We start from the raw sequence: 12,201 nt of genomic DNA on the forward strand, positions 1-12,201 counted from the left end.
TTGGTACAACAATTTACTTTCACTGAAAAATATCAAGTACTAACCCTAATGGGAATGTGTTTCGTCTCTTTTTCTTTTTGAGGATTTCGGTACTTCTCATAAAAGTCACGCCGTTTGTTTGTCTCTTTCTGACTGTCATCCTTCTTCTCTTTCTTTTCTGCTGGCTCGTCTGTCTCATTTGCTGGCGATTGCACTTGTTTCTTTGACTTCTCCACTTCCATGTAGTTTTCATTGGTGTTTAGAACGATCACTCCATATCCCTCCTGTTTTAAAATAACACAAAGAGCAACAAGGTTGCATTTTACAGAATTGAGTTCAGTCAGGGTTTTTAATTCCCTAGCCATCTGAAAAATGGGAAAAAATATGTATATGCTCTTAACATTTTCAGTTTTTATAAAAATATTTAAACTTTAACTATATTGTTTTTTTTTCGGTTACAGAAGGACAATAATTTATAAACCACTATATCAGGTCCTCAAGAAATCACAAAGTGCTTTATAGCCAATGGATAACTTTTGATCTATCATCACTTCTGTTACTTTTAATATAATATCCTATTCAGGAAAATAAATGTTACTTCTGCAAATATGGCAAACAATTTTCACTCAGCAAGGTCACATACGTAGCAAGTTACCAGGTCATCTGTTTTTGTTGGTGTTGGTTGAAATATTGGTCAAGACACCAGGAAATGTTTTAACAAAGCCATTGGATCTTTTATATCCACCTGAGCAAGCAAAATGGGCTGCTGTTTAACATCTCATCTGACTATTGATACTTGCCATTCCGTTTATATAATTTTTACATCAAAAGTGAATTCATATGAACAGATAAGCTGGAAAAAACATATCTAATTAACCACTACAAAACAAGATTCACATTCTGAACATGTCATGTCATCTTTATATATAACAACACATTTTATTCAATTCTTTTGGTACAAAACTTGGTTTTGATGAGAAATCCAGGATTTAAAGTCAATGGAAAGAAAAATCGGGCAGAGTGTGTAATTGATACCAATAAAATACCTGCTGCTTTATGTCCCAGCAAAGTTGAAAGTTACACCCAATACTTCAGTAGTGCAATTATCAAATTAACAAAGCAATACCAACATTTTAAGAAACAAAGAAAAAGTGCTGGAACTCAGCAGGTCTGACAGCACCTGTGGAGAGAAAGATAGAGTTAACGTTTTGAGTCCGTATGACTCTTCTTCAGAACTCTTTCTCTCCACAGATGCTGTCAGACCTGCTGAGTTTTTCTAGCACTTCTAGTTTTTGTTTCAGAATTTCCAGCATCCACAGTTTTTTGCCTTTACCAACATTTTAAGCTTCTCTATACAAATATGGCAGTGGCAATAGTAATCCAATCACTGTAATATGTTGTATCTTTGTCAACAGGTCCATTTTTAATTTTATCAGTAGATGTCCTGAAATGTTTATACTTGGTCAAGCCTTTTTCATTTAAAACATTAGGAAAAACACTCTCAAAACAGCTGCCACTTACATAAAGTCAAATGCCATAGCTTTTGGCTCAGAGCTGGCATTGGAAGTCCAGCTAAATGATTAACAACAGCAAAGGAAATACATCAATTTCAAATTTTGCTATGGTAAAGCAAGTTGTAGGCGTTGCACTGCGAAACGGATTGGAATAACCTTTCAAATGTTCTATCAATCTGAGGGGCAAGTGTACTTTATTACATTTGCCGTGTAACACATTACACTAGAAAATCATTTTAATAATTAAATTGTTTTTGTAATAAAAAATGTATTTTTCATTGTAACCTAACCCTGCAACCTCGATTCTTTAAGACTGGAAAGATGACAGTTTTTGATGTTCTCAAAGTGCATTAGGTATTAAATGACATTCTGTGGTGACATACATTTATCCAGTCCTGCTTTACAATATTCAGCACTGAAAGTAAGTTTTCAGATCTTGTACTGTAGCAAATATGCATTTCATGACAGCTGCAAAAGGTCACCTAATACTGGAAGGAGGTAAAGAATCTCGTGAACACAATTTTTAAGAGATATTTTTATGAGATATTATTAATTTTCCCTTTGTTGTGCTGTAGTTTCACTACTGAACTTATTTTAGAACTGCTACACAACAGGTTTCCTGGCTTGAGCAAAACCATGCCTATGCAAATGAGCTACATGTAATTTCTTACTTAATGGATAACTTTCAATTGCAAAAGAAATCTATTGTATAAATAACATTTATTTTTCTGTATGTGTTCAGAAAGGCAAATCCTTCACATATATATGTCAGCTTACTGCATGGAGAATTTCCTTTTACCATATATATTTTATTACATACTATATAGTTAATTAACAATTTGCAATTTTCAATTTTATTTGTATTACTAATTATAATACTATAAGCTGCATACAATTATTTTAATTAGCTTGTATCCAGTAATGTTAAAGCAGAAATCCCAAGCAGATAATTCAAAACTGTATCCTCTTTCAATAAATCGTGAGAAGCACAGTTCTCTGTATGGTAGTAACTATTCCATTTACTAGGTAGGTTCATCTTTGAAAGCTCTCTTTACATATGCACAGATAGAAGTGATTCTATACTAATACATTTGAGAAAAAGCAATTTGCAAGATTTTGCTTATTTTGTATCCAATTGACTAATGAACTTTATTTGAAAGATGATCCCTCACTCACCCAGGGCCTACTGCAACTTTTCATAATCTTGCAAGATGTCTTTCAGAATTCTGTTATACCCACCCCTCCCACCAAAGCAGAGTAAAAAGACTAAGTTGCAGTCTAGTGCACAGTCTGAAATGGCAGCTTTCAGTCCACTGCTCTTTGTATAAGAAAACGGTCAGAAAGGTCACAACAGGCCATGAAGAAAATTATCTTGATACAAAGTGTTCTGCCATGGGTAAGTGGTCTTTTGTCAGAGTGTCTCACATCCACCCACCCTGTGAGTAAATCTGAGTAGTTTTAATGCTATGTTCTGGAATGTAGCTGGCACATTCTATCATCCCTACACAACGGAAAAACACAAGGATAATTTAACAGTGAATCCAATTCTAAATACCTACAATCCTCTATCAGAAACTTTTTGTTTAATTACTCAATATCCATTGGCCTGCATAATTCAAGTGCACATTGCAAGAGTAACCATATTACAAGCAAATGGCTATTAAACTGAGTTACATGTTACTGGCAACATTACTTAAACCTAAGTTTGACATCTAAAAATCTGTCTGGAAATCATGTAACCATGGCCAGAATCTTCCGTTTGGCGTGCAGGGCAACGCGTAAAATGACATGTGGTGACGTCGGGCATGCGTCCTGACATCACCACGCGTCATTCTGATCTTCTGTTTGGCCGGCGCACACCAGAATTGGCTGCATACCCGCCAAACTGTCAAAGGCCTATTAAGGCCATTATTAAACAAATTAACTATTGAGAAAGCTGCCTGTCCAACCTTAAGGTTAGCGGGCAGGCGAAGAGCCCAGGCGGCCTTTGCATTTTTCATGAAACCTCATCCATGGGCGGAATGAGGTTTAATGAAGGTTTCATCAATTAAATAAAAATTTTAATGAAAATTCATGAACATGTCCCAGCTCATGTGACACTGTCACATGAGGGGATATGTCGGAATAATTTTTTTTTTGCAAGTTAAAAACTTAACTTAATTTCCCTGAGGCAGTTCCGTGCCTCAGGGAGATTTCTGCGCTCTTTTGCGCGTATGCGTGAAAGAGCGCAGGTCCCAACTCTCCCTCCTCCCCCCACCCGCACAGGTAGCGCTGAGCACTTCCGGGCACATGTCACGCTGGGCAGGCTTTAATTGGCCCGTCCACATAAAATTGCGGCACGCAGCCTATTGCGAGCTGCAATCGGCTCCGTGCCCACCTGCACATTCCCAAATGGCCCGCCAACGGGGAAAAAATTCTCCCCCATGTATTGGAGGCTGAATGTTGTTGCAGCTTTATAAAGTTATGAAATTCTACAACAGTTATATCTTACCCAGGAGTTCCAACAAAAGAAATTTTGTCCCATAGGGATCTCCTATTGGTTAAAAATAAAAGGCCAAAAATTTGGTCGTATAGCACCACTCCAAAGCGGTGTTACATAGATTGTCAACTCCCCAGGGCAGACAGCATTGTGGGCTGCTCTTTGCATGGCCTGCATGGGTTTCTTCAATGAGGAAACCCAAAGGCCTTCACAAGTATCAGCAGGCGGCACTGTCTGCCGCAGGGAGTTGATGTAGTCCATGGAGCACCACTAACAAATGGCGTTATGTGGACAAATTCTTAGCCTGAAGTATATAAAGGGCTTTCATGCAGAAAATAGCATGCTAAAATGATGGAGAAGGTGAAAAATATTCTAAGACAAAAAAGCTTACAATCATCTGATCAAAATTAACCAGCATTCAAGCGGTGATTACCACTCTTTATACTCACTCTTAATACCACAACCACCTAACAATCTGATTATAAATAGCTGTTGGTAGACAGAACCTGAGTATTGTTGAAAGAAGAGGCTATCAAAGCTTCTCGGGCCTGAAAATGGCCCAGTCTACCTCAGATTACCCTGAAAGCCTAAGGTTTCTCAAATGTTTAAGCAACAGGTGAAGCTAGCCATTGCATGCTGTTACTATGTAATAGCAACACGAGTAGAATTCTCCACTGTCAGGATGCTGCCGCCAAACCAAAAAGACAACAGTAGCTATGCTGTCGGAAGAGAATAAATCAGGAAATAATGAGGGGATGTAAAAAAGGCACTATATTAATCATGGGTGACTTTAATCTTCATGTAGATTGGGAAAATCAAATTGGCAGAGGTAGCCACGAGCAAGAATTCATAGGACAGAATTTTCTGCCTGTCGGGCGGGCAGAGCTGGAGCGGGCGTGGGCCCGATTGCCGCCCGCGATCGGGTCTGCGCCGCCATTTTACGTGGGCGGGCCAATTAAGGCCCACCCAGCGTAAATTGCGGCTCCCGAGGACAGCGGGAGAGGGCAGGCAGCGGCGAGACTGCAATGACGGCCCGGTCCAATGGCGACCCAGCAGCCTGTTTTTAAAAACAAAAATAAAAACAAAAAACTGCGGATGCTGGAAATCCAAAACAAAAACAGAAACAGAAATACCTGGAAAAACTCAGCAGGTCTGGCAGCATCAGCGGAGAAGAGTACAGATGACGTTTCGAGTCCTCATGACCCTTCAACAGAACTAAGTAAAAATAGGAGAGGGGTGAAATATAAGCTGGTTAAAGGGGAGGGGTGGAGGGGGGAGAGGGGGAGGGGTGGAGGTGGGGGGGGGTGGAGAGAGACAAGTGAGGGGTGGTTGGGACAAGCAAGCAGTGATAGGAGATAACCAAAAGATGTCACAGACAAAAGAACAAAGAGGTGTTGAAGGTGGTGATATTATCTCTGTCTCAATTTCCAATTCCTGTACATCTGCCCTCACGCCTTCTCCTCCCTCCCAGAAACATGATAGGGTCCCCCTTGTCCTCACTTATCACCCCACCAGCCTCCGCATTCAAAGGATCATCCTCCACCAACTCCAGCATGACGCCACCACCAAACACATCTTCCCTTCACCCCCCCTGGCGGCATTCCGTAGGGATCGTTCCCTCCGTGACACCCTGGTCCACTCGTCCATCACCCCCTACTCCTCAACCTCCCCATGCGAACGCAAGATATGCAACACCTGCCCCTTCACTTCCTCTCTCCTCACCGTCCAAGGGCCCAAACACTCCTTTCAAGTGAAGCAGCATTTCACTTGCACTTCCTTCAACTTAATCTACTGCATTCGTTGCTCCCAATGCGGTTTCCTCTACATTGGAGAGACCAAACGCAGACTGGGAGACCGCTTTGCACAACACCTTCGGTCTGTCCACAAGCATCACCCAGACCTCCCTGTTGCTTGCCATTTTAACACTCCACCCTGCTCTCTTGCTCACATGTCTGTCCTTGGCTTGCTGCATTGTTCCAGTGAAGCTCAACGCAAACTGGGGGAACAGCACCTCATCTTCCGACTAGGCACTTTACAGCCTTCCGGACTGAATATTGAGTTCAACAATTTTAGATCTTAAACTCCGTCCTCCATCCCCACCCCTTTCCGTTTCTTCCCCCTCCTTTTTGTTTTTTCCAATAATTTATATAGATTTTTCTTTTCCTACCTATTTCCATTATTTTTAAATGTATTCCACCGATCATTTATCTATACCTTTTATACCCTTTTAGTCTTATTTCACCCCACCCCCACTAGAGCTATATGTACCTTGCTTGTCCTGCTATCCACTCTTAATTAGCACATTCTTTTAGATAATATCACAACCTTCAATACCTCTTTGTTCTTTTGAATGTGACATCTTTTGGTTATCTCCTCCTATCACTGCTTGCTTGTCCCAACAACCATCCCCCTCTTTTCCCACCCCCCCAACTCCCTCCCCCTTAAACCAGCTTATATTTCACCCCTCTCCTATTTTTACTTAGTTTTGTTGAAGGGTCATGAGGACTCGAAACGTCAACTGTACTCTTCTCCACCGATGCTGCCATACCTGCTGAGTTTTTCCAGTCTGTTTTTAAAGTTCCTGCAGCCTTTCAAAGGCTGCAAGTCATGGCCAGCGGAAGGGCTCCATAGAGCGCTGCTGGTGAGCAGGCCAGGCAGGAGGGTAGGGCAGGGGGGGCACTATGCCCCTCATTTTTCTGATGATTGCCTTGCTGCCCTCCTCGAGGAGGTGGCAGCACATCGAGAGGTCCTCGTACCCCAGGACGGGAGGAGGAGGCCCCCGACATGACCAAATGTGCCTGGGAGGTGATGAGCTCCCAGGACGTGGTGCGGCGCACCTGGATCCAGTGTCGCAAGCACTTCAACAACCTGTTGTGCTCAGGAAGGGTGAGTACCATGTTGGCATTGGTCATTTAACTCAGCAGGTAGGCTTCCCCACCCCCCCACCACTCCACCACCAAGTCTGAGTGTAGTGACTGCAGAGTGAGGAGGCACTGGAGACCTGCAATGTCCCACTCTGGTTGGAGTGGGCCATCCGTAAAGAGAGTCCAGGTACAAAGTGGCATTAATCAATGCTCTTCTCTCCTTTTCAGGAGAAGAATGCACATAATGCCGCCGAGCGGATGAGGACTGGCGGCGGCCTGGCACAGTTGGCGATTCTCAGCCGTTTCGCGCAGGAGGCCCTAGATTTGGAGAGGCGCCATACGCCCAGGTCCACCGATGTCACAGGCTGGTATGTGTGCCCAGCAGTGAGGTCACCATTGTTCTCCCAACAACCATGGCAGTGCTGAATGTTCAGTGATTGAAGTTTGCAACATGGCTTGACCATTGCTTATGGAAGGATGAGCACATAATGATCCGGGGGACAGGGATGTACATTGACATTGTCTCCACTTTAGCTGATCCAATATCTTTGTTCTTCCTTTCAGCATCAGCGGACCAGGGCTAGGAGGAGGAGCAGCATGGGCCCCCCCTCACACCTGAGGGCCCTGAAGTCACGGACTCATCAGCTTCACACCATCTCTTTCAGGCATGCACCAGCGCAAATACTAGCACCTCGGTGGGAATTAGAACATCAGCTAGTGTCGCGGGGCACAGCGGTGAGGGCACTTCACAGTCACTGGAGGAGCTGGCAGAGACAGAGATTGCCCATGGCACCAGCAGTCGGAGGACTGTAGAGGACCAGGCACATACTCAGTCGGTGCCTGATGATGTGCCTCTGGAGACGTCCGCGATGCAGCAAATGCAGAAAATGCGGCCGGGTGTGCAGGAGCTTCTGGTGGAGATATATGAGGCTATGCTTGGCTTGGTGTCCTTGGTAGAGGTGTCTATGCGGACTATCGCCAAAGCAATGAGCCTCATGGCTGAGCACCATGCGTCCTCCATGGAGGGAGTGGCAACTCTCGTGGAGAGGCTCCTCCAGGAGACCAATCAGGGCTTCCTGGGGATGCGCTCGGACCAGCAAGCCCTCAAATCGGCATTGACCTCAGCTGGTCAGTGCCAATGTGGGAGAGGGTCTAGGCACCAAGTTTCCCAGCTCAGTGCCCATCCATCCACGGTGAGCAGTGAGATCCAAAGCGACCTCATGTCAGCAGAGCAACTGCCTGTTGTCTCTGCAGGCTCCTCTTAGGGCACTCCAGATGAGGGCGGCAGCTCCTCCACCCCTCTGCCAGTGATTGTTGCATCCAGTGACGATGTGACAACTGGAGAGATGCCAGCTATGGAGCTGGCAGCTCCCTCCCAGGCGTGGCCAGGACAGGCTCCACGGGCCAGAGGACGACCGCCAAGGTCATCTAGGCTAACAGGACAGCAGAGTGAGCAGGCTGTCTCAGATGCCACTCCCAGCGAGGGGGCAGCACCAAGACGTAGCACCCGAAAACGTAAACATAAGGCACCTTGGGCACACCATGGGTTAATTACTGGTGCTTTTGCGTTGGCCCGCAATGAGGTCTTTATGAATTGGTGTGATTTTCAACACCTTTGTCATTTTGTTTTCTTAAGTTCCTTTGGCTGTAATATTAAATTCAGACATGTTACCATGGTTGAGGGTGCCTCTTTTCTTCTGCAGGTGGATGGTTTCAAAAAATGTCTTGAGTGTTTTGTGGGACATTCAGCTTATTAACAAGGCCCTTTTGTTAATGTTCCTAAACAGGCAGATTTTGTACTTAGGTATCGAGTATGGAGCCTACAGCCCAGGCTTATCCTGGAGGTCCATATGTGGTGTGCTAGCTGAAGGTCCGTTGGATCAAAGCCTCCCGGGTGTCCCTGTGTCCCTGGAGAATGCCTGGGTCAGCGGCTACCCCCTCAGCATTTCCCTGTGCGTGCTCATCTTCGGACTCACTGCTGCACTCATCGTGTGCAGCCGCAGTAACTGCGTCTACATCTTCTTTGTCCACAGCGTCCGCCCTTTCCAGCGCAAGGTTGGGAAGAGTGCAGTATGCAACCCCACCATCAGCGACACACAATCTGGGGGCTGCTAGAGTGTGCCTCCTAAGCGGTCCAGGCATCGGAAGCGCATCTTGAGAAGACCAATGGCTGTCTCCACCACAGATCTTGTAGAGGCGTGGCTCCTATTGTACCGCTGCTCAGCTTCTGTTCTTGGACGGCGGAGAGGTGTCATGAGCCACCTTGTGAGGGGATAGCCCTTGTCACCCGGCAGCCAACCATCCAGCCGAGCCGGAGCACTGAAGAGCCCTGGCACCTGGGAGTGTCTGAGGATGTAGGCGTCGTGGGAGCTGCCTGGGTACCTTGCACAGACTTGTAGAATCAGTACCCTGTGAACACACACTATTTACACATTCATGGAGTGGAAGCCCTTCCTGCCGACGAAGGCTCACCTGCTGGCACCTTGATGGCCACATGTGTGCAGTCTATTGCACCCTGGACGCGGGGGAAGCCAGCAATGGCCACGAAGCCACTGGCTCACTGTGTCTGGCTTGCCTGGTCCCAATGGTAGTGGAGGAAGGTCAATGCATGCCTGAACAGAGCATATTTAACCTGCTTTGACACATGTGGACAGCTGATAGTGGGGGGCACTGCAAAAAACACCCACCGACCCCTGGAACGAGCCAGAGGCATAGAAGTTGAAGGCAGCTGTGATCTTTAGAGCCATTGGCATGGGGTGTCCACCCACACAGTTCGCGGATATCTCAGGCCCAATCATCTGACAGATATAGTTGACTGTCTCCCTTGAGACAGAGCCTCCTTCGGCACTACAGCGCAGACATATTGAGGTAGCTTCTTTGTCGCCTGTATACACTGGCAGCAGGATAGTTGCATCCTCTGCAGCCCCTTCTGCCTTGGACTACCCCTTGGCCCTGCACCCCTTGTGCCTGCGCCTGTCCTCTCAAAGGTGGCTCCCCTGGAGGCTGAATGTGCACTCCTGGCCTCCTCCCCCTTCTAGCCCTTCCTTCCGCGTCAGAGGAGGTGCCTCCAGTGGAGGGTTCAGCTCCCATTCCCAGGCTAAGGGAAGGCTTCCTGAAACCTGCAGGCCCAAAAAAGATTCCTCACTGCAGAGTGCTGACCTGAAGGTTGAGAGTCCAGACAAAGCAGCTGGTATGCATTTTGAAGTATTGCAGATCACACAGGCAAGTATCAGTAACTTTGAAAAAAACAATATTTGACAGAGCACACTCGCAACCCCACTGAGCCCTCTTATCCCGCCCGTGGATGAGGTTTATACAAATGTGTCCTACCTGCCTGCCCATTGTGCCCATGCGCCGACCTGAAAATTGCACGGGCGCTGAAAAATTGCCATCGATTGGTGCCTCAAGGGCCTTAAGTAGCCTGTTAATTAGTGGCGGGCGCGCATCGGAGATCAACGCGCGCCCGCCCAACGAAACATCACGATGGCGCGCGATAATGTCGGTGGGCACCGCACGCCAATGGGAAAATTCTGGCCATAGAGTGTATTCGGGACAGTTTCCTAGAACAATATGTTGTGATTCCAACCAGGGATCAGGCTATTTTGGTTCTGGTAATATGTAATGAGACAGGTTTAATAAATGATCTGAGTGTAAAAGATCCCCTCGGAAACAGTGACCATAGCATGGTGGAATTTAGCATTCAATTTGAGAATGAGAAACTTAGTTCGGAAACATCTCTGCTAAACTTAAATAAGGGTAATTACAAAGGAATGAGGGCAGAACAAAAACAGAATTACCTGGAAAAACTCAGCAGGTCTGGTAGCATCGGTGGAGAAGAAAAGAGTTGACGTTTCAAGTCCTCATGGCCCTTCGGCAGAACTGAAGTATAGTTAGGAGAGAGGTGAAATATAAGCTGGTCTAAGGTGGGGGGTGGGGGGTGGGGGGAGAGAGAAGTTGAAGGTGGGGTGGTTGTGGGGACAAGCAAGCAGTGATAGGAGCAGATAATCAAAAGATGTCACAGACAAAAGGATCAAAGAGGTGTTGAAGGTGGTGATATTATCTAAGAAAAGTGCTAATTAAGAATGGATGGCAGGATACTCAAGGTACAGCTCTAGTGGGGGTGGGGTGGAAAGACTAACAAGGTATTAGTTGAGGACTCGAAACGTCAACTCTTTTCTTCTCCACAGATGCTGCCAGACCTGCTGAGTTTTTCCAGGTAATTCTGTTTTTGTTTTGGATTTCCAGCATCCGCAGTAGCTTTTAGCTTTTTGTTTTTATCTCTGTGTTTGAATGAGGGCAGAGTTGGCTGCAATGGACTGGGAAAGAAGTTTAGCAGAAAAGATGGTTGATGAACAATGGCAGACATTTAAGAAAATAGCTCATGACTCACAACAAAGATATATCCCAGGTCCTTGCTCCTCGCAGTGCCATCATGGCAGCAAGGTCAGAGGGATGTGCCAGACAAGGTGCGGTCCAAAAAGTCCTCAATGGCAGAACAGGCAAAGGAAGACTATGTGACTCAACGGCTGTGAAGGTTGAAGAAGGCTGCAGTGGCAAGATGGTCATGGTTATCATGGCTTGGCACATCACCAAAATATGAGCACCAACCCATCAAGATTGTGTAGACAATGATGACGCCCCAAGGTCCCCACATTAAACTAAGTATTTCGCAGACCCTCACCAGGATCCATTTAGTCAAGTCCTGTGGGTGATGGAGAATTGGCGACGGGGTCAGGGCTGTGAACCTTGGAGTCCCTAGTCAAGAACTGGCACACACGGGACAAACACGAAGGTCATTTGACACCTGTGTTGGGACAGAGGTGTCTTTTGGGCAGCAGCATCTGTGACCAGCAGTTCCCTTCTGAATGCCCTCTACTCACCCCAAACGGGGTGGGGGCTAGACCAGGTGCCCTAAAAATAGGCTGTCTCACTTCCTCCTGGTTGGGGAACCACACCCTGTGGTGTCATCATTGTTGAGGTCAAAGAAAGTAAACCTTACATTTTGCAATTTGGAATGTTAGAACACTCATGGATAATCTGAAGAGTGACCCATCCTGAAAAACTGCAAATGTATCACATGAACTATCAAGAAAGACTCCAAATTGACACTGTCGTTCTCAGTGAGACCACCTTCCTGGGGATGGGCAGCTGAAGGAATAAGCAGGGAAGGAAAAACGCTTTCTACTGGAAAGGAAAGAAAAGGATAACAACGACCCTCATATCCACAGAGTTGGTTTTGCCATCTGGAATGGGTTCCTGGATACACTGCCAAAACTCCCCAAAGGTGTAAATGAAAGAGTCATGACACTTCACCCACAGCTCAGTCATAACTAGTATGTCATTGTCATCAGCGCTTATGCCCTGA

The 12,201-nt window shown here is 46.0% G+C and overlaps 1 protein-coding gene across 9 annotated transcripts in view; it reads right to left on the reverse strand.

Moving 5' to 3' along the window:
* The window catches only part of arb2a (ARB2 cotranscriptional regulator A), a 918,141-nt gene that overhangs the window by 672,698 nt on the left and 233,242 nt on the right, over positions 1–12,201 (reverse strand). For all 9 annotated transcript variants that reach the window (XR_013579777.1, XM_078565142.1, XM_078565161.1 and 6 more), the window contains one exon: positions 45–263. Coding sequence is in view for 8 of the 9 variants with exons in the window: in XM_078565142.1 (XP_078421268.1) it covers positions 45–263 (219 nt within the window). In the remaining variant the exon portion in view is untranslated. The remainder of the gene's footprint in view (positions 1–44; positions 264–12,201) is intronic.

Source organism: Cetorhinus maximus, chromosome 2 (genome assembly GCF_964194155.1).
Source record: "Cetorhinus maximus chromosome 2, sCetMax3.hap1.1, whole genome shotgun sequence".
In the NCBI taxonomy this organism is placed as follows: Eukaryota; Metazoa; Chordata; class Chondrichthyes; order Lamniformes; family Cetorhinidae; genus Cetorhinus; species Cetorhinus maximus.